The following is a 27,277-nucleotide window of genomic DNA, read 5'->3' on the forward strand; positions in this document are numbered from 1 at the left end:
GCAAAGTAGAGAAAGAGGAAATCCACTTCCCCCTATGAAAGACATAACCTTAATCTTTCACACATGGAGTCTGAATTTCAATTGGGGCTAACTGAATGGGCGACTCACATTTGAAATCTACACCCCCTGTGTAGGCGACTAAGGTTATGTCTTCAATATGGGGTGTATGGGTTCAACTGGATCTGTATCAAGTTGCTAGGCCAATCTTTGAATTAGTTTAATGAACATGCATGATGACATAGCCTTAAAACTTTCCCATTTTCAAGCTTATCCTTTCATCTCCTTCCAGCTAAGCTAGACTTATTACATACTATAACCACAATGGTACAACAACTATACTTTGATCAGCTCGTGATAGGCGGGAAATGTTAGGCTTTTACCACTACGCCGAAAAATAGACCCAAGTTAAGAGTCCTATTAGTTGACCTGTCTGGTCTATATTTTGTGTGTAAAGAAAGTAGACAAAGCATAAGACTTGGACTAATAATTTGGGATGCTTCTGGTGAGACGTCACAAGACAATTTTCAAAATAAAATATTTTGATATTAATCGATTACGAGCTGATCAAAGTATAAAGTTATAGTTTTTATGTAATTAACGTATACACCCATTTTGCAGTAATTACTTACATCATGTATTTTATGGAATGCTTCACCTCGGCACACTAATGCTCTCACATAAGTTGGGTCTACCTTAATAGCATTACCAAACTTTTGGATGGCTCTGAAACAAAGAAAAACACATTCATATAATGTCATCAGGTGAAATTAACATAGAGGTATATTTTAGGACTTAGATAAAGGTAAGATTTCTCTGTGTAATGTTGCTGTGAGTGGGTCACTAGTCCTCTACACAGCAAGTTACCTTCCTAGCATAAGCAGGTGTATATACCTGGATGGAGAGGGTAATAAAGATACTTTCTTGCTTAAGGACTAGCCCAAGTCCCTCAGCCCCGATCTCGAAACTGTTAAACATATGGTGGAACAAAATGGCTGTTTCTCGTTTGCAAGCACAACCCGATGACTGTGCTTAGCAGTTAAAGGACTGGTGGATCAAGTCTACTCAAGGACGTGTGTGACCAACCAAAATGGCAGATTCACCATAGCGTTGCACAGGAACATTCTGAGTTGGTTCTCATTGGGCCAAATCTCTTGGACTGAAGTGTAAATATTGAGATGAAAGTAGAAAAGGACAATGTATAATTGAAGACAGAATTAAAAAGATAAGTTTGCGTCTGACGTCAGGGCAAAGGCGCAGCATGATTGGTTTCTAACCTGCACAGTACATCATTTTCAGTCCGGTTGACAGGACGTCAAATGCAAACTAGTCTTTTTATTTCAGTCTTCCATTATAACATAATTTATTTTAGTATACTGCAGTAACTATCCCACTTACTTTGTGTAGTTATCTAGTTTAGTCATGTAGATCAACCCAAGATTGACATGGGCTCCTGCAATGGCCTTGTCTAGTCTTAACACATTCTCAAAATCTGCTATGGCATCCTCATGTCTAAAAATTAAAAAAATTAAAATAAAACAGAACTACTTCAGCATGTTTTTGAGTATGAGATAGATGTAGAGAGAGACAGGTGCAGTCGGTCCATGTAAGCCCAGACAAGGGAGCACCTAGACAACTGACTTTGGTGCTTGTAGCAAAGTCGACACTACAAAGCAACAATTTTGCCAATGACACAAACAAGCGCATCTTTTTTTCCAGACATGGAAGTGATATTTCTCTGCGCCTAGTTACTCTGGTCATCCTGTCAAAATCACCATGGATACATGGCTTCACCTCCAGGGGTAGCATTAAGGCCAGAAAGTCAGGGGTTGTTTTCCCGTGTTTTTCACTCCCGAGCTTGCAGAAAATCCAAATACATGGGGTGAAAATTAAATCTCGGGGGTGAAAAATATTTTGCAGTGCAGTCAGGGGTAGGAGTAAGGTCCAAAAGTAGAGTGTCAGAGTTCACCCCCGAGCTTGCACAATGTATTAAGTTTTCACCCTCTATATTGGGGATATGTGCAATGCACATATCCCCAATATAGAGGGTGAAAACTTAATATTTTTTTAATTTAGGGGTCATTCACCCCCGATCGGGGGTTAACGCTACCCCTGTTCACCTCCCAGTGTCTATGCATTAAAGTGGTCAAGCTTTCATCATAAACAGACACATCTGATGAAACCTAGAACACTCACATGAAGCCAGAGACACAAAACTTGACCACTCATACAAGGACCAGCTGCACAAGTACTTTGATAACCAATGGCATACTTGTAGAAATACTTTTATCTTATTATGAATTCCTGTCAAGAAATTGTATCTACTTATTCAATTTATGAAGGATACTAACCTGTTGAGGTCCATGTAGAGTATACCTCTATGAAAGAATGCCATCACATTATCCTCACTGTCATTTAACAGTACAGATACACTGAAATCTTGTAATGCTTGCTTAGGATGAGCTCTGTCATATGGAAGATAAAGTTAACATTACACCAGTTACAGGTGGGAAATATGTGAACAATAAGTTATAGTCGGCTAACCATATCCATTTTTAAATTACAGGCCTAATTAAACTTGTGGCTTTGGAGTGACATCGATTTGCAAGCAACTTTTTTGCAGGGTTTAGTAGAAGTATTCCATGCTTTACAAAATGATATTTCTTGAAACATGCTAAAAGTATACCCAGGGATTATTTTCGGACATGAGACTACAATCGGAGGATTAGACTAGCAATAAGAATCCTTCTCTGACAATTACTTTAAGCAAACAACCTCTATAAAAGAAAGCCACACTATTGTATGGATCAAGATGTACAGCAGCAGATAAATCCTCCACAGCGTTGACTAGTAAATGATCTCCCTACTGGTATTCATTCATTCACACACTTACTTTCTAAGCAGACAGCCTCTATAAAAGAAAGCCACACTGTTGTATGGATCAAGATGTACAGCAGCTGACAGATCCTCTACAGCGTTGACTAGTAAATGATCTCCCTACTGGCATTCATTCATTCATTCACACACTTACTTTCTAAGCAGACAGCCTCTATAAAAGAAAGCCACACTATTGTATGGATCAAGATGTACAGCAGCAGATAAATCCTCTACAGCGTTGACATATAAGCCTTGTTTTGCACATGCTCTACCACGATATGTCCTGGCTAATGCATTATGAGGCTCCTGAGCTACCAACTCTGTGAAATCCTTTATGGCTTGTATCCAGTTCCTGCAAAAATGTGTGAGTAGAACAATATAAGTGCCATATACATGTTAGAGGGTCAGGATCTAACAAAATCTTACGCTCTAACCCAGCTGACTTATTAGCTCAGTTGGTAGACCATTGGACCGGTAAATAAAAGGTCCCCGGTTTGAATCCTGGATGGTAAGTGCAATATTTTTCACTGGCTTTCATTCATATTGTGTGGTGAGAAGTTTAAAATCCAATTATAATATAAACACCTTCAATCTGATCACAAAAATAAGAAAAGGTAAGTCATATCACATAACTTGGTATGGTTCAACTAGAAATAGGTGAATCTCATTACATCCACAGAGGTAAAACCCACAATTCTTTTGTATATAACGCTATGGTAAATCAGTCATATTGGTTTCCCATGGAGACTGGAGAGCAAAATAGTGAACCTCTGGCATTTATCAGAGGAACCTGAAATCTAAGATTTGCATGTTTAAGGTTGAGAACCACAAAGGTTTGTATGCATAGTTATTGGTACAACACATTACTGGCACAATTAAAACAAGCATGAACTTTAAAATTGATGTTTATGGAGGTACACCATGAGCGATATGCAAACATGGCAGAGTCAGGCTATGGTTTAATCTTTTTTATAACATTGTAAATTGAAAATATAAAATAACAACCCAAGTCTAATTTTCATGATGTTTTTAGCAAAGTGTTGCATGTGCAAACAATTGACAAAATAATAATAATGCTATCACATATACGATGGTATAGGTCATTCATTCCAGCAACTGAGTGATAATACACAAGTTAACATGAAAATCAATATGGAAATGACTTACTTGTTGACATCAAACTGATAGGTTGCACGTTTAAACAATGCCTCTGTCTTGCTGGGCATAAGTCTGGTAACCTCACGGTAGTCTTCTAATGCCAGCAACATCTCACCACGCTACAAATCAAAGATAATTATTACTATTCAAAACTTTGAAAGGAATAACCTGTCTATGTGGATAGATGTAGTATGAATCACACCAACCACCATCGTGTATGTGATCACACATATTGTGCTCTTAGTATTATTTACTAAGAGCACAACCTGTGTGATGTGCTCCAGGAGTGTGTTGGGGTCAATTGTCAAGAATTAACATTTCCTGATGTGCATAATTCTAGTCCATATTTGTCTAATATAAGTAGCGTAAACGAATATATGGCGCAAAAGTTTTAGAAGGACTATAAAGTCTGCCCAATGGCCTGCTTTACCGGGACAATTGTGGGCAAAGTACACACATATTTGTGTGAAAAAAAATGTTTCTCATAATATCCCACATACTTTAATCTTCTTTCTCTGCCTCAAATACGATTTTGGAATGATTTTCAAAACCTCTTTCTTAGTTCTTGGATAAGGTGATTGAGGGTTGGAGTTCAACTGAAAGCCTATAAAAATTACATCATTGCTCTTCCCCAACTGAGCTCAGTTGGTAGAGCATCAGTCCAGTGATCCAAAGGTCCTAGGTTAGAATCTTGAATGGTTTTCATTGGCTTTCATTTATTTATGTGTAAATCAAAAAGAAGACCAAAAAGGAGATGCAAGCTGCCATCTTCTTCTCCAAAAATCAAACACAAAAGACTCAATAGAAATGGCATTACCTTTTCATACATTTCTGCACGCTTGAAGAAAGCATCATAGTCTTCTGGATCTAGTTTGATTGTCTGTGTGTAGTTGACAATTGCCATGGTGATGTCATCCTTTTCTCTATATATCTCAGCCCTGAATGCAAAGGATATAAGATACATTGCAGTCATCTAAATGTGGAATTATCTGAATTGATAAACATGCTCCTTTCAAGCTAGGACTCTTCATGATGACCTCCGCAGTGACTGCATGAACACAGTTGGACTTTATATGGGACACCACACCCAATCCTAGCCCAAACCCTGAGAATAAAAATGTGAGTGGGTGATGGGCCTCAATATGAGAGAGAAAATGTCATGTGTTTACAATCAGACTACCCAACTTTAACATCAACAACATAATATCTTAACCCTGACTCGGCTGCTACTCTCAACCCTAAGCATATCCCTTAAACCTATACACCAAAACCATACATTTTAGAGCAGCAAGTCTTAATAAATTTTGTGTATAAAAATACAATTACTACACTTGCAGAGAAGAACAGAACTTTGTTGCCACTTTAATGTGTCCAGTTTTCACACCTTATTTGCTAACTACTAGTAAATAGCGTAGCACCACACGATCCTGGCATGACCCATCTTTTTTTTACAACAGGGCACATGGGTCAGCCTGTGGTGTTCTTCTATGGTAGAAACTGCAAAACTTTAACTTCAGTGAATGAACTACTTCTAAACATTCCATATAACATGAAGGATTATATTCAGGGGGTGTACATGTAAAGACATGGCACAAAGGTTTGCCACCATAAAAACTAAATTCTAAGCAAGATCTTACTGTGACCTGGTTTATTTCTAAGGAAGATCTTACCTAGACCTGTATGCACCAACATGCTCCTTGTTAATCTTGAGTATAGCATTGAGATCTTGTAGTGCATTGGCCGGTTTATTTCTAAGGAAGACCTTACCTTGACCTGTATGCACCAACATGCTCCTTGTTAATCTTGAGTATAGTATTGAGATCTTGTAGTGCATTGGCTGGTTTATTTCTAAGGAAGACCTTACCTTGACCTGTATGCACCAACATGCTCCTTGTTAATCTTGAGTATAGCATTGAGATCTTGTAGTGCATTGGCCGGTTTATTTCTCAGTAGATACAGTAGATGTCTATGCCAATAAGCATCCAGCAGCATTGGTTCCATCTCTATAGCTTGGTTCAAATCATCCCAAGCTTGCTTTAATTTGCCCAGCTGAAAGAATAAACATATACAGGGTGTCCCAGAATGATCTATACCGGGATTGATGGAATTTTTTGGGTATGAAGGGCATGTTGAGTGGTCATATTGTTTTGCATTTTAAGTTTTACATATATTTAGCTTTCTCAGATTTTTTAGATTTTAAAATTTGGACGTTTCTAGTAGAAGTTATAGAAGATTGCGTAAAAATGGCGAATTCTAAGTTTTGACAATGCAACCTATTTTGAAAATCTGTAAAATTACTAACCGTTCAGCACAAAAATATTTGGAAAAAGTTATGCAGGTATTTAGTTGTGCCCCGTTCATATTTCCACTAAATAGCCGATATCTATCTATTATTTATGACGTTACGAAGCAATCATTGGATTCCAGCCGTTTCATCTGTCCAGTTTCCGTATCTGCATTGCTCTTATGTAAACACCTTTGTCTTTAACATTTTTGAGAATACGATACGAAAGTAGAAGCAAAATAACAGAAAAAAACTGAAACAATAAAAGAAGAAATTAGCTAAAGAATAAAAGTTGTTTGATTGACATTAATTGTACATAAAAAGACTCCATAAGTTGATCAAGTGTGTTGTGCCATTTTCAAGGGTATGCGAGTCGTTTGCGCTGAAAATGAAAAGCCGGTTTTTCATCGATTTTACATTATTGCATGCCACGCCATAACAAATAAAGGTAGCGTGCTGAAATTAACAGAATAAGTAGGAGACATGTCCAACATTATAATATAGGTATCAAAAATAGAAACACTGCCCGTCTTCTATTTTAGTTATTTTTGCAAACACGGTACAAATCATTCTGGGACACCCTGTATTTATAGTACATAAGTTTTCAAAGGTAAAAGGTAAAGTTTAATGACAAACAGAGCATCCATTTCTCTGTTAAAGTGACTTGGGCCATGCATATATTGCTTGGGTCTGCACATGTCTGTTAACCTTCCTAGTATAAGCTGGTACTCATTTATAACTGTGTGAAGTGAAATTACTTGACTAAGTGCTTTACCCATTGAAGGACACAACACTTTGGCTGTAATGTGACTCAATCTGCGACCCTTTTCAAAGGGTGGACTTGTTTGTTTACATAATAAAGAAGCAACTTTCCTCAAATTACTTATTTCATAATGATAGTCACTAAAGTACCTACCAGTGATACTCTGTATCAGAAAATCTGAAAAATCATAAAAAATCTTCAGATTTTTTGTAAGGAATATAGGCGTGTTAACATACATTGTATTCTGCTACTTTATAATGCCAAGTGACCTATTAGAATTGAAGATACAGACACTAATTAGCAACACATTTTCAGCTCTCCTGTTTTCTTCCTTTTCGTCACTATTTTCAAATGAAAAAATAATCTCAGTTTAAAGATTCATCCATCACTTTCCATACCAATTTTTAAATATTTGTACAAGTTTTCATGGGGATTACTGATAGCACCTTTTAATCTTGACCAGTGACCACTAGCTGACCAGTAGCTTGACCAGCACTATGTTATTTGTATATTTACCTTTCTGCATATAGCTCCTCTTCTTGTTAAGTCAAATGGTGAAGGTTTGTCTTCACGATCAATGATGGCAGATAATCTCATCACCTCATCTTGCAATTCCTGAAATTCATTTATTGAAAATAACTGACTTAAAGAATTGGCTGAAGTGGGATTCCGATGGACAACCTGTCAAAGCTATCCAGACTTATGATGGACACTGATCCTATTTACCAATATCTTTACCCAAACGTTGCTCAGAAACCTTGTTGCCGTGTGGCCAGGCATTACACCCAAACCAGTAAAAGGATCAGTAAAAATGCTACTTTTTTATGAAAGAAATAAAACAAGAGCTAAATAGTCATGCGAGACATGACACACAAGACGGCTTGGTCTTAGGCTTGACATGTCGACTATAACATTTTTGACCTTTGATCCGTGGGACACGAATGTACTTGATCTTTTAACCCACACCCGGTTTAAGCGGTAACAAACGTAAACTCGAATATATGACACTGAATTGACACTTGCTATGGATTTTGAAATTTTATAAAATTTTTATTGACCTTTTGACCCCCTTAATGACCTTTGACCTCGATGGAAAAAAAACCTCATGTACACCGACAAAATGCATTGTTCCCATTTTAAATAAAAAATTCTACTATGTTTAGTTCTGGAAATAAAAATTCCTGAAGTTATTTAGCCAAAAACAGGAAGTGACCCCTTAATGACCTTTGACCCCCAAAATAAAAAATATCATGCATACACCAGATAACACTGATTCATGTATGATGGTTATGTTACCCTGGTCTGTTTACATTTTGAGATAAAAATTTGTGAACATTTTTGATAATTTTGCTTTTTGACCGGTAGTGACCCCTTAATGACCTTTGACCCCAAAACTGTAGGCACCGAAAGACCCCGTCTAGTAGCAATGCATGTGTGCTAATGGCGACACTCTGCTATGTAATTTGTAAAGACAGTGATTTTTTGAATATTATATTTACAAGTTTTTCAGACTGTAACCGGAAATGACCCCTTAATGACCTTTGACCCCTTATCAATGAACACCCTATATACACCGACCATAGGCGAGTCATGTGACCAAACCGTGTCATCATCGCATGTTGTTTGTAGGAGAAGATACATTTTGAAGAAAAATCACATTGTTGACCTCTTTATCTAGGTCAAAGGTCACACGTAGTTCAAAGTCATATGACATGTGCGGGCAATGCCAACGGTCCTTCTGACAACGTTTAGTTAAAATACGTCAACCCGTGAGTTATATGTACGAATGTGGTCGCCAGAAGAAAGAAAGAAAGAAGAACGCCAATGAAACAGGACAAGACGGCATTTGAGAATGCCGTCTTGTAATAAACACAAACATTATCACAGAGGCAGACATGATAAATGTCAGTGGTATACTTTTTAAGTCCCTAGTCCATAACAGAAGATTTCCCATAATGTATAATCTGAGACTGAAATAAAAAGGCTAGTTTGCGTCTGATGTCACCTTCACTTGAACTACCCACAATTCTTGATTAGTTCGTGTAAAGGAATGTTGATTCATCTGGTGCCTTCATCGCATGAAAAGGAATCACAGAAAACTGTAAAAAAAAAACTTTTCTACGCATTGTTTGACATGGTGCCTTCAGGAAAGAAAGTTTTCTATTACTAAGACCTGATTTTTGAAACGGTTTGTATGTTTGACAGTGAAAAAATAACTATAGGGCATTAATAATTAATCATTATTATCATCACAACAAATCATAAACAAATTGTTTCTGTATAGCAGCATGGATACTGATATTGGACTCTGTCATTCTTGACATTTGCTTATGGGGGTACTACACCCCTGCCCAATTTTGTGCATATTTTTGCATTTTCTCAAAAATTATAGCGCATTGGTGACAAGTAAGATATGTATATTATAGGGGCAAGGACTACAACTACTGCACTGGGAATTTTATTTCAGCTCAGACAACAGTTGTGGAGTTACAGTCAAAAATAAGGGAACACCAATATTTGATCAATAAATCAATAACTACTTACCTTGAGTTGCTGAATTTTCAGTGCAGTAGTTGTAGTCTTTGCCCCTATAATATACATTTCAACAACTCTTCCTATACCTTTGTACAGGAGCCAACCGTTGTTAAACCGTGATGAACCCACACTTTTACTGTAGCGTATACGCTAACGCGAAGCGAGACTACAGCGTTACGCGAGAGCGAGTAAAATTCGTCATGCCTGGAACCTTTGTGCGTATGCCAGCTTACAAGTTGAATTCAGCATTTTTCAGGTAGCGGCTAAACATTGCCGTTTTATTCTGTAGTTTTATTGCTGATATCAAAAGTGAAATCATCGAAGTTTTTGTAAGGCTGAGTGGCAATGATTAACTGACATTCCTCGTAAAATAATCGTGAATTATACGATATTTAGCTTCTTTTCGTTGTTGAAAGGATTCAATCATGTTTCACCGTTGTTCATCACCGTTTAACAACTCGCGTCGGCGCGTCTGCGTAGTTTACAGCTCGGGCAGCTAAAGCTGCCCTCGCGAAAGTAAACCACGCAGACGACGCTGCCGCATCGTTGTTAAACGGTGATGAACAACGGTGAAACATGATTGAATCCTAAATCTTACCTGTCACCAATGCGCTATAATTTTTGAGAAAAATGCAAAAATAGGCACAAAATTGGCCATGGGTGTAGTACCCCTTAAAAAGTTATCTTTTTCAGAGCTTGCGACACCATCACGGCATCTTCATTCAGCGTAGTGTTTACAATCGTTTCTGTGTTTGATTGACAGGTAACTTCAGATGCAAATTAGTATTTTTATCTCTGGCTCTGATTATAGCATTACACATTCTAGAGTGCCGACTAGTCGAGACTTAAGTTTAAGTCTAATCTCTTTTGTATTCATAAACACCTAACAATTATTCAAATTCTCTCCCATTTTTGAATGACATGTAACCTACCTCAATGAGGAGTTTATTTTCTTCTGTATCTGCTAATGGTTCTACATTGTCAATTTCCTCTGACAATACTGAACTGGTAGCAGAACCAAGCCTGAAAAGATATTTACAGAGAAACATCTCTTAGCAAAATTGTAGTGTTGAAGTTTCTAGCACATCGTATGTGACCAAATCTGATCCACTCAGGCCAAAGTTGGAAATGGTGAAAAATGAGTAACTACTTTTACTAACTTGCTCAGGACCTACTGATGTTGAATCCCAAAGTCTCTTGAATACTTGGCTGCAAAGTTATGAACCATTTATATGACCATTATTGCTGACTTAATCCTGATTGGATCAGATCTGGTCACATATAAACGATCCACTCCAGTATAATCTTGTTTATGTTTAGCATCATATCAAGCAAAAAAAAGAAATGTACTAGAAGCAGTTTTCAGTAATTAGGCAAATTTGAATTTCATGTTTGCCTATTTTATGCTATGCCACATGTTGAATATTTTAGACCTATAAAATAAAAAGCTGGTAGAATGCTAATAGCTATGTACAAAGCTTTAAATATGGGAAATTGGCAAAGTGATGCAGTAGTTTTCTATGGCACATATTCTAATTGTTCTTCTACTCCTCAGTCCGATACTGTACAGCCTTTCTACAAAAAAAAGATGTTTGCAGGGCATAGGATGATAAAAGGAGCTTGTATAAATGATAGGAATATGACTAGGGGTGAGTTTGCAATGCTTTGGCAAAAATAAGTTTGACTCAGAAGATTTTGCATGTAGATTTTATAATCTGAATTTTAACATATTAGTGGGTTTTTCATCCTTTGAGGATGTTTTTGTTTTGTTTTTGAGTAATTAGTTGTCGGGGAAAATAAGAGAATAAAAAGTGGATCGTTAAGATTTTTCCATTTTCTTCTGAGACAAACCTTTTGGGGCCTTACTCTATCAAAACAGTAGTAGTATTTTTAAGCATTACAATCAGAGTTGACAAATTTGAAAATTTTGGAAATTCCAAATTCCAAATAACTGATAATGAGGGCACGGTGGCTCAGTGGTTACAGCCTTGGACTCATAATCTGAGAGCTTGCACGACGTGCGTGGGTTCGATTCCCGTCCCACCACCGTGTTGCGCCCTTGGGCAAGGCGCTTTGCCTCGCTTGCCTCACCCCACCCAGGTGCAATGGGAAGCTGTTAGGGGTAGTCACAGTCGTTGTACTGATGGACCCTGCGCCACTTGTAGGCTGCAAACGTGGTTCCGACATATTCTAATGACGGCGGAATAAATGTAAAGCGCTTAGAGGCTGTTTACGGCATAAAGCGCTATATAAATGTCTACATTTATCTACATTTACATTTATTATAATAATAATTATTAAAAGTCATGGCAAAAAGGTGATGTCAGATGAGTTATCAAATTTGTCAAATCATTAACATGTTTTTCAATGGCACACAATAGTATTGCTATGTTTCCCGACACCACATATGTTATGGTATTGCTGTATGATTGTGCATCCTGGCTGGGGATATGGAAAGTAAGGCCAATGGATAAGCTGCATCATATTACAGAATGACACTGAACATTATGCACATGATGGACCATGTCAGTATGCCAAGATGTATACCATCTTAAGACATAAGGTTAGGACAGCTATGTTTCAGCTAATGCATTTTCAGCATGCTAGAGAAAGAAGCACATGCTTTGTATATCCCACCAAATGGCAAGACCAGGTCAAATGAATCCTACATGTACTTGACATAGAGGCTTGCTGGAGGAAAAGTGTATGGTAAAGAGGCTATGGTAGAGGAAGAATGGAAGTCACAGGCATGCATAAAAATGGGCAATATAATAATAGCAGCTACAGAAAAATAATATGTAGTAGCAATGATACTTTGTATACATATGGGGAAAAGATAATAATGGGTAGTATAATAATAGCAGCTATATAAAAGTACTAGCAATGATATCTAGTATACATACGGAGAAAAGATAACTATTGGTTGTGATAAGACACTGGAAGAATGAAACAAAAGATGATACTAATATTAAAAGTACAATAGTTCAAATACACTTAATGATGTTCAGTCATTAGGACTGTTCATTGGATTTATTTATTTTTCATCAAACCAGTACCACCATTTTAATGATAACATTGACAAACTAGTATTGCCATTTCAACGATAACATCAATGAAGATTTTAAGTTGAAATTAATTTCTACACATAATTGATTGAAATTATTTATTTCCCAACTTTTCTTTCTTGTAATCTTTGTGAGAGTTTCGTGCTTGATTGCTTTGTAATTAGGGGATGGCCATATCTAGCCTTACTGGGCTTCCCCCATAACTGTATTTTGATGTATTTAAATGTTTCTGGAAATCAATAAATGTTCAAAAGTCAGCTGGTAGTTGTCAAACCATCTGAATGTCAGTGAATTTTCTTGGTCTAGGTTGATGGCAATTTCAACCAATAAGTTTAGGTGGTGCTTGTTGCTTTTAAATTGACTCTATTGACGATACTCTTATTACAATAACATTTTTTTTTTAATGCCACGTAGCTATACTTGAAGCCAAAAGTGTAATTTTTTCAATGAAAAGACGAAAATCAAGAAAATTTCATGACAGGATTGACTCACCTTTTTGACTGAGATTCACTGATTTCAGACTGCGTATCCATGACACTTGCTGGCTGCGTTGGAGGGAACACTATATCAAACCAATCATCCCAAACGCCACGCACATACTCACGCAAATTGAGAATCTCTTCACGTCTGCAAATGGATCATAAGAATCACATGTTGAGTTTATTAGATAATTTGTGTTAGAACTCTGCTATTAATTTGCACTGAATTTTGCATAAATTACGCAAAGTACCCACTCAAATATGCCAATTTTTCACTGAAAAAGTATACAGCTGGATATCTTTCCTCCCACTAAGTGGCATCCCCAAAAGCCTAATGGATCCTTCGAAATAGCTCCGGGTGGAAAAACTAAATATTTTGACAACATTTGATATGAAATGTGAAATAAGCTAAAAAAATTAAATAACAATTGTAAAGAAAACCAATTTAAATGCACCACAGGCTAGAGCATACCATGGCAAAATCCTAATGTCATCATCTTTATCCAATAAAACACAAAAGTACACATTATCAAGACTATTCTTTCCTTAATGTGTAACTTTGAAGGAAAGTGAGTTACTTACAGTTTCTGGCACAGAAAAACAGCAGTTCTTTTCATTATGAGAGCATGCACACAGTGTAAACACAGAAGTAAGGTTCTGATTGGCTGATTCAATCATAAGACAATCATAACAACAAACCAATTATCTCATTGGCCGATTACGAGTCAAAACATTGTTCGGTGCATAGCAGCGCACTTAAAGGAACACAAAGTTCTGCATATGTCCTCATTAACAGAGCGTTTGAGTCAATCAGAGACTGCTGTACTAGTGTTAATGTGTGTTTGAAGTTGAACGTTATTTACATCAAAATTATTTACATAAAAAAACCAGTTGCCATACTATACTTACTCTACTTCTTGCTTATCAAGGAATTCCTGGAAATCTAGATCGCTTGGTAAACTGTTCCTCCTTATGGCTCTCACCTTCCTGAAATTAAAATGCCAATTTCAAAAGTGTCAGGGAATACTTCAGGAATTGACAATATTGAAAGCTGTAAATTTGTGTCTGGGGATAAAATCTCACCTGAAGACATTCATTAAATCAAGGTTGTGTGATTGTGCACCGAGCTGAAAATTTCTGAAAATATCTGTACTATTTAACATGCAAGTGGGCTATCTGAACCAACAAGAATGTTGATTAAGACGTTCAACTTGAGTTTTGGACATTGCATACTTTACGACATATGGCCAACACAACCTAGATCTTTCAAAGAATATCCTAAAATGAAACACACACATTCTGGCTTTGGTGGTAAATGATGTCCGAGTATCGTTTCCAAAAAACAATTGTTAACATAAGGGTCAGCAAGTAAGAAAACAACCAGCACACACAAACTTGCCAAACCCTCCCATGGGCAAGCAGGCTGTCTGAGGGAGTTTTATATAACACAGAGAAAATTTCTGTGATTTTATTGGTGAACACTCCACCAACAGTCATGGTATAGAAACTAACCTTGGGACTCGAAGCTCATAGTCAACAGGCATCTTCTTTACTGCAAAACTGACTCGCCTGTAAAACAAAATTTAAAAAATAAAACAAACTATACACTTGTGACGGATATATTCTTCTACTTTTTGGAAAAAGGAATTATAATTATGCAACTGACTCAACAATTAAGTGCCTTCATCTCTGTTTATTGACTAAGGCGCCAAACCAGAAAGGATTGTCTTAGCCACATGTGTGACTGCCTCAAGCAAAATGAGGACAGTAGGTCAATTCAAATGGTTTATTTTGTTTTTGCATTTTTATTTAAACAATCATTCTATTCAAAGCACTTGTTATCACATGTCAGCACTTATTGCCCTTATGGTGCACTGATTGATCCTACTGTTTTATCTCTTCTTTTCCTAAATTATCAAACATTTGGACAACTTTCTTCAATTGCATAACAAGCATCCTTCATGGCACTGACTAGAAATGAGGCTAATCACAACCAGAATTAGTTTCCTGGAAAAGTAAAAAAGATCACTGATAAACCATCTCCCATATGGAGATCACACACTTGTGATAATTTTCCCTTGTCGAGCAAAATTATTTCCATTATATGTTTGTATTATGATGTCTATCAAGACAGATGAGCTTCCATTCTAGATCACATCAAATAGATGAACAAAATATGATAATTGACTTTTAAGTCATTTCTTGATTTCACAATGTTATCTTACCTAGTGATCCGTGTTGGTTTTTCTTTAAGAAAGGCTTCAATTTCCTCTAGTCTATGCTGTAAAATAAAAAAATACAATGAAAATTCAATTCTTCTAGTCTATGCTATAAAATAAAACATACAAAGACAAGTTGTCATTTAGTAACAACAGTATAATGTAATTTTCTTTTAATTAAAGGTTTATGAAGATTATTGTAACATCAGCAAGTACTACACTTTTAATAGTTATAAACTTACAGGATCAAGGGCTTTCTCTTCTTTTCTTTTTTCTGAAAATAATAGATGAATAATATGAAAAATATTTTAGGATGAAAATGAAAGTACATATGTGACCATCCATCACAAACCTCTAGTTAATTTGGCCCTGGTTAAATTAGTTTAAATTGTTTAGAAAATAGATGACTTCAGCTTTAAACTGATATATCATTTGACTTCACACAATATAAAGAAGTGGAGTTATGGTTGGGTGGACTTTTCACTTCATGAACATATGAATACAACTTTCATGCACATTTAGAACTATCACTCAAAATCAAATTTGCCAACTTACATGTAAACAGAGGTTTGTGGTGGATGGTCATATGAAGTTACTTAAATCAAATTACAGGTTTGTAAACACAATTTGTTACAAGAGAACATTTGGCTTAAGAATGGTTTAAAAGTACCGTAGTGTCTTGAAACTGGCCATTTTGAAGTTGTTTTAGGGTGGCCTCAAAACCTAACCGCCAGTCAACCACACCACTGCAGTGCCCTGACCTAACTTTTGAGACAGTGTGTAAAACTGCATGTTTGAAGGTGAAAAACTAACCACAGAGTATGTTGTTTTTGCTACTGTGTTCAGAAATGTCAATCATCACAACAAATCGTTAACAAACCGATTACAAGTTGCTTGACAGGTGACGTAAGATGTGAGATATATGGCACCTGGTTTGCATTCATTTAATATCACACTTATTTTTATGTGTTTATGAGACTTACCCTCTTGATTTTGGATACACCACATACTTAAGCCCAGCTTCCCTGGCCTTTTCAGCAAGTGTAGGCTTTGAACCTACAATAAAGCAGAAAAACAATGTCTCTTAACAGTACATCTTTCTGTCATCAATAGCCAAACTTCCATCACAAAATATGAAAGCAAAGCGTCACAAAACTGACAATGAGTTACACACACAGATTCACACCTGCTGCTGCCAGATATTGAACTGTATGCACCAACAGGCAGGAATCCTAACCAGTGTCACAGTATACTACAAACAAATATATGTATGCTTACTTCTTTTGATTTCTACATCTGGTGTTGAAGACTTCTGTGAGAGACCAGCTGTTATCAACATCTGCAATTATATACAAACACATAATGTTTTTATGGCGAGCCTAAATGTATCATATGCAAAGATTACTGACTCAAAATTTTGATGCAAGCAAAATGAGTAGGATGTTGGGAATATTGAGATATAGCCAATAATAGTATTCAATTTCCTTTGTATTTTATTGTTCTGAGTAACACTAAAATGGCCATATCTCTGGAACTGTAACTCTAATTATGATGGGGTTTTCAGCAAAATAAAGCTTAGCAAATGGCTTTGTAATAAAAGTGAAAACTGAATGTTGATTTTATTCGACGTCAGACACACTTTGCTTGATCGCATCACAATTGTCCTATCCATAAAGCTTTGACAAATCCATCTTGGTTTGCTGCTCATGAGGGCAGATGATGTAAATCTGGCATTTAGTCAGCACACTATATCCCGGTATTAGCATGCCACTCCCACTTTGTACCAAGTTTACGATACATGCACCCTTTTATGTTGGTTCTGATATTTTCCCATTGCTGTACTAAGTGTTATGGATTTTACAAAAGATTGTTTAAAACAGAGGCTTATACCCACCCCTTCTGCCTCCATAATATCTACAGCTTCACCCATTGATGGATGCAACAATTCTTCCTTAGCATCATGAATCTGAGCCTTCTGTTTCTCCAGCTCCTCCATACAAGTCTGGAAATCTGTTGGTAGTATGAGAACTTCTTCTTCATCATCATCATACCCGAGACTAGGCATTGATTTGATTCTCCTGTAAGTGGATGACAATTACAGAGAGGTGATTATCAGTACATGTCATTCACACAAAGCATGATCATAGGTGAATGAATGCATGTGGTTTTTTTATGGGGGTGAAGGCTTAAATTTGCAAAAATAGATTGATTTTGAACAATTTTACAGATTTGAGGGAACAATACCCCCTTGCATTCACCACTTACGATTATCATCTTGATCTGTTCCTAGTGAACATGGAACTAGATTTTGTTTTTGGTGCAAACGAATGGTTGGGATTATGAAACTGACCCCAAAATACAGTTGTGGCCTGGATTTTGAAATTATTCCTGTTCAAAATTAAGTTTCTTCTGAAAAAATAAACATTTTCAGAAAATTTTGAAAAAGCGTGCCTTTTCTGAGTTAAGTTTTCTTCAGATTTACAACCCATTTTTATACCTAAGAGCCCAAAAGTGCAACCCAATCATTCTCAGCTGCATTCTCCATATACCCACCTTTTCTCTAAGAACCATTCCCTCTACAGTTCCTAGCAAACAAAGACAAAAGACATATGGAATACATACAGACCCATGAAAGAGACAATCACGCTGCAAACCCATTGGGCAATTTCAATACACATGTATATGGAAGACATGTCCTGAATCTTCCCAATAGGGAGTGTGAATTTGAAATGGAGTTACCTGAATGGGTGACTTCATTTGAAATCTGCATCCCCTGTGTGGGAGATTAAGGTCATGTCTTTCATAGGGAGGTGTATGGATTTGAACTGGAAGAGCTCAGTTTGCCACATAACCACATAACTCACCTGAGTGGCTTCCGCAGTAGATTCACAAAGAAATCATCATCAGGTATTATCACACGCTTGGCAGAACTGGCTCCTGATGCCCTGGATGTTGCCGTTTCAGAATACTTCTGTAGAATATCTGAGATCAAAACACAGTGTTGGGTGTGTCACATAGTAGCATAGGTCATATTTGCTGAAAATATATTGCTGACAAAATTTAGTTCAAAGAAAAAAATAAATATATGTACCAAAGCTGTGTTCTTCAAATATCTACTGACTTGTATTTGGTAATGTAGTTTTAAGTATATATCGTATTCTTTTACGGCAATAACAAATTATATGCCAAATTATCATGGACATACGTAAGACATAAATCAGACAATTACGCTTTTTGCCACAAATTGTTAACGCATTATTTGCGTTTTTGAAGCATATGTCAAACGTGTCACTTTCATTCTAACATACTGATGGATATGCCAAATCCATTTCTAAATATCATCAAAATAAAATATTTACTATTAAATAATATAAAAAAAAGATAATTTTTGCATTTTGCTAATTCTAAGTTTTCTGAATAGATATTAAATTCTTTTTTTTTAATCTTTAATATGGCACAAGGTTAAGACAAAAATAAAGTGTGTCAATATCAAATTTCCAATGCTTATGGCAAAAACCAAGATGCAAAAAGCACTTTTTTTAGCAAGGCTCTTCATTTTCTCACAACAATCCATTGCTTTCTCTGCTGCTTTCAAGGTTTGCCACTTCAACAAATCATCTTGCACTTACCAAAAGCTCCAGTACCAAAGAAAATATTCAACTCTAAACCCTGTATCAGAGTTGTACACAGTTACTTGCCATGAGTAGAGCATGAATAACCTGCATGTACACATTCATATTCGGCTGGTTGACTTTTTGTATGTACAACAGGACTTCTTACTAGTCATGTACAGTTGTGTTGTGCATATACGATCATGCTCAGGGCATGCATTTGTAATCATGGCATGTATCTGAACTCTGTATGATATTTAGTGTACTGCAGACAGATCAAATGGCAATACAGTGAGCAGAATCTTGGTCAGCGATCCAGTTACCACCACACGGAATAAAGCAATTCCTTTCGTGGTAACTGGATCGCTGACCAAGATTCAGCTTTCTGCAATGGCAATTGGCAAAATCTGCAGTACCTGTGTTGCTATGTTTCTCACATTTTAAAGAGGGTCAATTGTTCTATTGCATTATATCATCCATGCTAAGCAATTTGAACTTCATTTTATGCCTCTGCATTTAGATGAAAAATACTATAGCCATTATGTGGTGCAAGACTCAGAGTAAGCATGGCAATGTTGTCTAGCACACACGTTTGAACCCTTATCCAATTATTATCCAGTAAGGTATGACTTTGCAAATCCAAGAGCTATAATCAAAGACAGAAACATAAGCTAGTTTCATTTGACATCCCTTAATCAAACTCTTCACAATCTGTGATTGATTACCATGATACATTGACAACCTTTGTTAATTATCAGACATTTTATAATTTAACGCATGGACACTTACTAGTAAGACACCTGTACGCTTGAATAAAATTCATGTGCAAATGTTATGAAATAATATAGATGCATTTTTGTGTGGCCTGGCACAAGAGTCTTACATATGTTGTAATAAGTCTATGTATGTAATGGCTATGGCAGTGTTTTATAACCTTAGTTTTAAATTCCTTTTAGGCTTATAGCTGCCAAAAAACACCTCTTTATTTTTCTAATTTTTGCACAGCATATATATTGGTTGAGTGTTCCATGTATCCCTAATCAGTGCTCATCATCTGAAGTTAAATCTCCCATACCTCAATGATTAAGGAATAAAGGTGTGTGACCCCTTGGATTACCAAAACACTGAAGAAATTAGTCTTTGACCAATAAGTTTGAGCTTCAATGCAAGCAACCTTTTGCTTGTTTGTGTAAGATTTCACAATTTCATATTTATTTCATTGTTTCCAATCAAATACAGGCAATTTCATAATTTTTCAGAGTTATGCATTTAGTGTAGCATGGTTATGCAATCAAGTTTAATTAACTGAATGGATCTTTCTATTTTGCACATACATTGCGATTTTAACTGCCATTTTATATGAATATACGCCATACTCTAGTAAAACATTCATGGTCGTTTATAACAACCACTTTTATCTAGGGTACCCTCAATTTATGGCTTACAATAAGCTGTACCTATCTATGTACAAATAACATGTAAACACACATTCATAGATATTAAACTGACTGCACAATATGAACTCTTGGCATTACAAGTTCATTCATAAAAACAAGTTCTGAGAGGATTTTAAGCTGAATGAAGACGCCGTGATGATGTCATAAGCTACGTCGCTGCTAACCAAGACTCTGAAAAAGGTAATTGTTTGAAGCAAATGTCATGCTGCAAAGTTCCCATAAATCTCAGAGATAAATCGATAGGTACAGCTTAAATAAAATCAGTAGCCTTAAATTAAGGGCACCCTAGATAAATGTATTTGTCACAAATAGGCAGTAAACGACTGTGCATTCATGATGACAATGAATCAATGATCTTTGAAAAACTGTTGAAATTCCTGTATGAAACATAATACCAGTTGAATACCTGTGCCCTTTCTTTTTGTAGGATTAGTTACATGGTTATGGTTGTTGGAATACAGTGTGTAACAATATAGAATGTGAAGAAATGAAAATGATAACCCATTAAGGAATCCGGTAGTTAATACATTGGGATTTATTTATCTAAAACCAGTTGAACACTAGTGGACTTTTGTAGAACATGGTTATGGTAAGTATACAGTAGCACTCAAAATTTTGTTTTTGTGCCATCATCAACACTTGAGTTTCTTATCTACTCTTGATTTTTGCTTAAAAGGACTATATATTTTGAATTGATTCTATAAAATGTAGCCCTCGTGTGTACTTTGAGCCGTTAACAAATACATTCCACAGGGGCTATTCTCTAAAACATGGGTTACCATATAGTATGTAAAGAAATGAATTACCCAAAAAGGAATCTGGTGATTATATTGGGGTTTATTCTTCTAATACCAGTTGAACACTGGTGGGTTTTCTTTTTGTAGGGTATAGTTACATGGTTATAGTTGTTGGTAAACAGTGTATAACAAAAAAGAAATGAAAAGAATAACCCATAAGGGAATCTGGTGATACATAGGGGGTTATTCATCTAATACCTGTTGAACACCGGTGGGCTTTCTTAATACATGGGGGGTATTCATCAGGGGTTTCCCAAAATAGTTAAGCTAGACTCAGTTTCAGAGAAGAACGGCAGTCTTTTGCTTTGATTGATGTGAGCGCCCTGTTAATGAGGGACATACATGGAGCTTTGCGTTCCCTTCAAGAGCGTCATTTTTCCCTGACCAATGTTTTACGGGTAATCGATCAATCACATTAACAGTTTGTTTGATTGTCAGACGATTGAATCAGCCAATCAGAATCCCACTTCCGTGTTTACACTGTGCACATTCTCAAAGCAGTAAACAACTGCTATTCTTCTCTGCTAGAAACTGAAGTAAAAGCATTTATAGACACATATAACTGCATCTTAAGCAATGAAATAACTGCTTGACAAACCCATGATATGATCCATGGTGATGGTAGACTGATGGTGGTAGCTATGGATATCACTCAAGGTGTGTTCATATTGCTTCATTTTTCAGTGCATTGTACTGAGTAAAATATGACATTTCTTTGACTTTGAATATCCCGCAACCAATGTCTAGATGGGAGAAAGATTTAAATAGGATCCAACTCTGCTGTCGCTGTAATTATACAGCAGCGTTACACTGTCTTGCCAGTTTGGATTCTATAGGAACTAACATTTAATACATTCTGAAAAACTTTGCTACAATTTTCTGGGTTTTTTTTTTCACCTTTTTTGCAACAATGCACTGAAAAATACTGCGAAGTATAAACACTCCTTCTTTAGCAACCCTTATGAAGCAAGGCAAGAGCTTATGAATGGAGTTACAAAACATACCTTGATAGAAATCACTAGCATTATCATCAGACATTGCGTCTGATTCTGAAACTGTTATACATATTGAGTAAGAATTGAAGAATACAAATAAAGTTCTTAATTTTGTATAAATTACTTAATGAACACACACAAAAGTTGGAGAATTACAAAGCACAACTTTTTTATGTAATGGAACATTAAAAAACAGGGGAGTTATTGCCAAAAGGGCCTTCTTTTTTTGTTTTAATGACAAGGCATATCTATGTAGGCATTATCAACTTGAAGAGACTGCTGACATGTTTGTGCACAGATAGCTATCAACCTCTTTGCTGAACCTCCCGTATGTTACTCGGGGAGTAGATTAGGAGACTGCACCTATATTGAGCTGCAGCCCTTAATGTTTTTTAAAGGTTCATAAGGTGTGTCTTGGGCCAAAGTAGTCATTAAAAATCTGTAAAGTGTGCAGAAGCCTATAGGATGGCATAGTGCACTATTATAATCCCCAAATTTATTTGATCATCTTCTTGCCCAAACAAATGATTTGATGTACTCCTACCAAGTCACAAACAATAACACTGGTGAAATCAAACATGAATCCTATACTAACCTGATGATGTAGTCTGACTTATTCTACTCTCAGTTCCTCTTTCCAATGATGCTATCTCTTCATCTTCCTGTCCATCCCCCTCTGGAGCTGACTCTTCAGGTTGAGCTGCTGGCACTGCTGTTGATACATTCTTCTTGGCTTGACTGAAGTGTGTAAGGTCTTCGGAGGATGCATACTGGCGAGCCAAGATTCTGGGCAAGTATAAAGACACTAATTATATAACATTTCTTATGTTATTTCTACCATACATAACCAAGCAAATAAACACAAGGTCAGCTTGAATTAAAGTATTTTTTTACCTTCATATCTGTTCATGTAGATCTCATTATAAAAGTTTGTGTACCCATGCCAATAAAGCAAAAGCCTAAACATTGCAAGGGCAACTTATATGTGACCCAATGCGAGTAAATGAGGCACATGTCATAAATTTTGTCAATTAAGATTTTTGCATTTTCATATAAAGCACTAAATGTAAATTAAAATGATACCTCAAGTTTTGATTGGTCAATGGTCAGGAACTTAATGGACATAATTACAGTCCAACAATCTTATAAGCAAATTATGTGTAATTATGCATTGAATGTTTGAAGCAATTAAATTGAGACACCGATTGGGACTAAATATGGGGTAACAACGCTGAAAGATAGTATCTGAATGCTGTTTGCAACATAGATATGTCCAAAATACTTCAGAGCATAAATTAAGGTGTCAAAGCATTAAATATATGTTGTTTAGATCACATGGCTGGATAACAAGAGAGATCTACATAAAAGAGGTTCAAATAATAAGAGGTCATACTGTATGGCAACTATGGTCTTTATCAACATCATCAACTTGACAAAAAATGGCTATTCCAGTTGAAATTCAACTATGCAAGACATGACATTAATCTTTCACATTGGATGTGCATACTTCAAATAGAGTCACTCATTCAGGTAACCCAATTTGAAATACACACTCCATTTGTGTAAGATTAAGACTATGTCCCCAGAATAAACTAATGTTAATACTTACCTATCTCTCGTCAGTCTATCCTCTAAATCGCCCTCATCCCAAGCAGTAGCCACACTATCCCTATCACTTGTGTCATCCCCAGCTGATGTCAAGCGGTCATTATCTAGCCCCACACCTGTACCATGGAATTCTGGAAAGAGAGTATTCTGTATGTATGATGATGGTAGATCCATCTTGGGTGGTGCTGGATTCCAGTACAGATGTGACACATCTTGTCGAATGGGAACAGATTGACCTACAACTTCTACAGTGTCTTCATCAAACTGAAAAATAATGAAAAAATGAAGGAATTTAGATTCAACAAATTCAATTTGGGCAATCAGTGGCTTGTTTTTATTAATGTTAGTATGTGACAAATATATAATCCCTGTGTATGGTATCTACATTGTAGCTGCACTTAAGTTCTGTACAATATACCCTACCTTAAAGTGCCTCTCACTTGCTCAACCCATTAAAATTGCTCAGAACGTTAAAGTTGTTGAGTATAGATGTATTAAGGTTGGTCTTAACCCTGGAATTATGGAGACTTTTGGGCCTCATATCTGCTAAACTATTGGTCTAAAGTATATAAGTATGCATATTTAAAATGGCAAAAACTTGGTGAATCTATCTGTGAGGTCAAATTTGGGTAGAAATTTGGGTTTTGGAGAAAATCCCAAACAAATGTTGTTGTTTTTTGACACATATTTTTTTGGGCAACATAACAAAGAAAAAAAAAAGCGAAAAAATGTTTTTATTAATTTTGAAAAACTAGATAAATATTTAGGAACCAATTTTTGTATTTTTAAAATCCAGGTCCAATTGCCAGTTGTGCCAGGGTGCTATCAGTAAACCAGCAACTGGGTTTGGAAGCCATCCCTTATCACTTGTCAGGCACAAACCAAACTAATCCATAACTCAAGAATTGCTGAATTGAGACCTATGTGGCCACACATCTCTATCACATACATTCAACTAGTGTCCCTGTCAAGTACATACCACTTCCTGTGCTCTACGTTCCCATGTAGCCAATGTCTCTAAATCATCAATGTTAGTCTCAGACTCCTCGGCTTCCAGTAGTATCCTACGAGCTGCAGCAGATCTCAAGCGCTGATGTTGATCCATCAGGATAGGTTCTTCACTCTGTTGCTTTTCAGCAGGTGGCTTTGGTGATGCCCTGTTACTCAAGGAAGAATGTGATGATGCAGAACTGATTGAAGTACCCTGCAAAACAGATCATCATTGTAAAACATCAGTCTGTGTAAATGCAGGATGAACTACAATAAAGTGCAAACATTTTTGACACCTACACAATTTGATAGTTATCCCACTCCCAAAATATTTAAAGTGTTTCATGTTTACTCCAGTATATATTGCTTGGTGGAGAAGAGGATGGGAGAATCATGAGAGATGAGAAACAGACATTTAATGCTGGTTTCATACTTTCCTGCCGCTTGCCGCTTTGCCGCTCTGAAGATGATTTTACTTCACCGCGCAATCTCACTAAAAACGCTTAGCGGTGACCAGCGGCAAGCCGATATATCGATCACTCCACCGCTTGCCGCGGCGGCAGCACCGCTGGGAGTTGAATTCAAGTCAACTCGGAGCGGTGCCGCTCGACGTATGAGAACAAAATACGATTTTGGAGCGGTGCTGAGCGGCAAGAGTAGCTTTCAGAGTCATGCCGCTGCCGCTTAGCGGTGTGCGCTCCGCTTGCAGAAAAGTACAAGCGGCATGATGAAGCGTCATGCCGCTCAGCGGCAAGCGGCAGAAAGTATGAAACCAGCTTTAGTGTTAAGGCGATTTAATACCCTGATTTTCATCAGTACCCATCTTCTTTTTTTTGTTGCAAATTTATGAACTATATAAATATGTTCATCATCTCATGTCCTGAACTTATAAAATATCTCTACATACAAAGTGGTTTTAAACCATTTTAGAAAATCATTTTAGCCCTATATATTTTTTTGTTTACTGTATCCTGGTAACTGAGATGTGTGTTTCATAACAAACCATTTAATTTATTCTATTGAACATGTCCAAGTAGAATACATGAATAGAATACATTAAATCCTTTGTTATACTATCTATAGAAATGTACTCACTGATTATAACACTGAATAAATTAAATAGGCCTAATCTCTTCCACATAGACAATTCAATACTACACCATTGATGTATCTTCTATAATATGTTGTTAGGAAAAGAGATTAAAAAAGGCTATAAGGTCATCAAAGGTCAGGTTATAGGTCAATTGGTTCAGGTCAAATTCAGGCATCCATTTTAAATACATGTGATAGTCTGTGGATATCATACATGTCATAATGAGGCATCAATTTTGATATTTTGTCTGTTACTGGATATATAATGGAAATGTGTGAGGTGGATATACTAAAATACCTTGGGATGTAAATGGTGAGTACAATTTAGATTGCCTAGTTGAGTTGGATTGGGCAAATAAATATAAAATAGTTACCAAAATCACAAAAAATGAAGCTTACGGAAAACTACCTAATATGGTGGTATAGGTGACAAAAATACAATCTTTTTCAACATTGCTGTAGTGTGGTTTTGGTAACCTGTTACCTATGGCTTAATTAAGTTTCAGTGACATAGTGTCGCAAGTTCAAAATACAAAATATAGCTCGACATTGAAAATAGAAGCATTTTAACCGGTTCGTTTTTTGATAGTTGTAGAGCACCAAGTTCATGAATTCATAAAAGAAATCAGGGACCACTTATTCCCATTTTACATATCAACATTATTTCCCTAATGTGTTAGCAACACATATCCAAAATTTTAACGAAATCCGTTGACAGTAAGCTTTCCAAAATGAAGTGAATTTAAATCATCAGTGATGTACCTCCTTTTGGCTTCTATCTTCAAAAGCATGTAAGCTACATTGATACGGATGCCACCAATAAAACGAGAAGATTTGCCCCTTCATTTTGCATACCACTTTGTCCAATTTTGTTTTGTAATTTCTTCACAAAATGCAAAAAAATGCAAAAAAAATCAATGGGTGTAGTACCCCCTTAATTCAACTTAAAAACTTCATGCACATTTGAATATTCTTTTTAGTTCAAGGGAATTTCAGAGATCCATTGAGGACAAAAACAAATCTGTAAATTCCTGCTTAAAGGTAGGTGGTCAATTTGTTTTTGTATTGTGTTTTGTACCTCACATTTAAGGCCTGTACCAAAATAATCAAATTCCCAAGGTTTGAGGTAAATAATTGCACTTAGCCATTTTCATATTAGAAATAAAAACATATTTCACAATGGCCCATAGAATGGTATGTGTGGTATACCACAATTGGGGATGAAGCTATCACTTTTTAGTTCCTAACATTGAAACAGAATATATTTCAGGCCTAAAATTTCACCAGGATTATGAGAAAAATATGAGATTTCCTCCAATGCCAAAATCTCTATTTTGATAGGAAAAAGTG

At 36.3% G+C, this 27,277-nt stretch overlaps 1 protein-coding gene across 1 annotated transcript in view; it reads right to left on the reverse strand.

Moving 5' to 3' along the window:
• The window catches only part of LOC140160127 (uncharacterized), a 75,723-nt gene that overhangs the window by 29,693 nt on the left and 18,753 nt on the right, over positions 1 to 27,277 (reverse strand). The window contains exons 16-37 of the mRNA XM_072183405.1: positions 24,825 to 25,049; positions 23,847 to 24,109; positions 22,833 to 23,023; positions 22,247 to 22,297; positions 18,242 to 18,359; positions 17,272 to 17,455; positions 16,656 to 16,716; positions 16,361 to 16,433; positions 15,384 to 15,434; positions 14,671 to 14,727; positions 14,068 to 14,145; positions 13,172 to 13,306; positions 12,518 to 12,550; positions 10,547 to 10,637; positions 7,596 to 7,694; positions 5,897 to 6,081; positions 4,850 to 4,970; positions 4,042 to 4,151; positions 3,029 to 3,226; positions 2,349 to 2,462; positions 1,396 to 1,509; positions 630 to 723 (exon numbers count right to left, since the gene is read on the reverse strand). Coding sequence (XP_072039506.1) covers positions 630 to 723; positions 1,396 to 1,509; positions 2,349 to 2,462; positions 3,029 to 3,226; positions 4,042 to 4,151; positions 4,850 to 4,970; positions 5,897 to 6,081; positions 7,596 to 7,694; positions 10,547 to 10,637; positions 12,518 to 12,550; positions 13,172 to 13,306; positions 14,068 to 14,145; positions 14,671 to 14,727; positions 15,384 to 15,434; positions 16,361 to 16,433; positions 16,656 to 16,716; positions 17,272 to 17,455; positions 18,242 to 18,359; positions 22,247 to 22,297; positions 22,833 to 23,023; positions 23,847 to 24,109; positions 24,825 to 25,049 — 2,646 coding nt within the window. The remainder of the gene's footprint in view (positions 1 to 629; positions 724 to 1,395; positions 1,510 to 2,348; positions 2,463 to 3,028; positions 3,227 to 4,041; positions 4,152 to 4,849; positions 4,971 to 5,896; positions 6,082 to 7,595; positions 7,695 to 10,546; positions 10,638 to 12,517; positions 12,551 to 13,171; positions 13,307 to 14,067; positions 14,146 to 14,670; positions 14,728 to 15,383; positions 15,435 to 16,360; positions 16,434 to 16,655; positions 16,717 to 17,271; positions 17,456 to 18,241; positions 18,360 to 22,246; positions 22,298 to 22,832; positions 23,024 to 23,846; positions 24,110 to 24,824; positions 25,050 to 27,277) is intronic.

This window comes from Amphiura filiformis, chromosome 9 (genome assembly GCF_039555335.1).
Source record: "Amphiura filiformis chromosome 9, Afil_fr2py, whole genome shotgun sequence".
NCBI lineage: Eukaryota > Metazoa > Echinodermata > Ophiuroidea > Amphilepidida > Amphiuridae > Amphiura > Amphiura filiformis.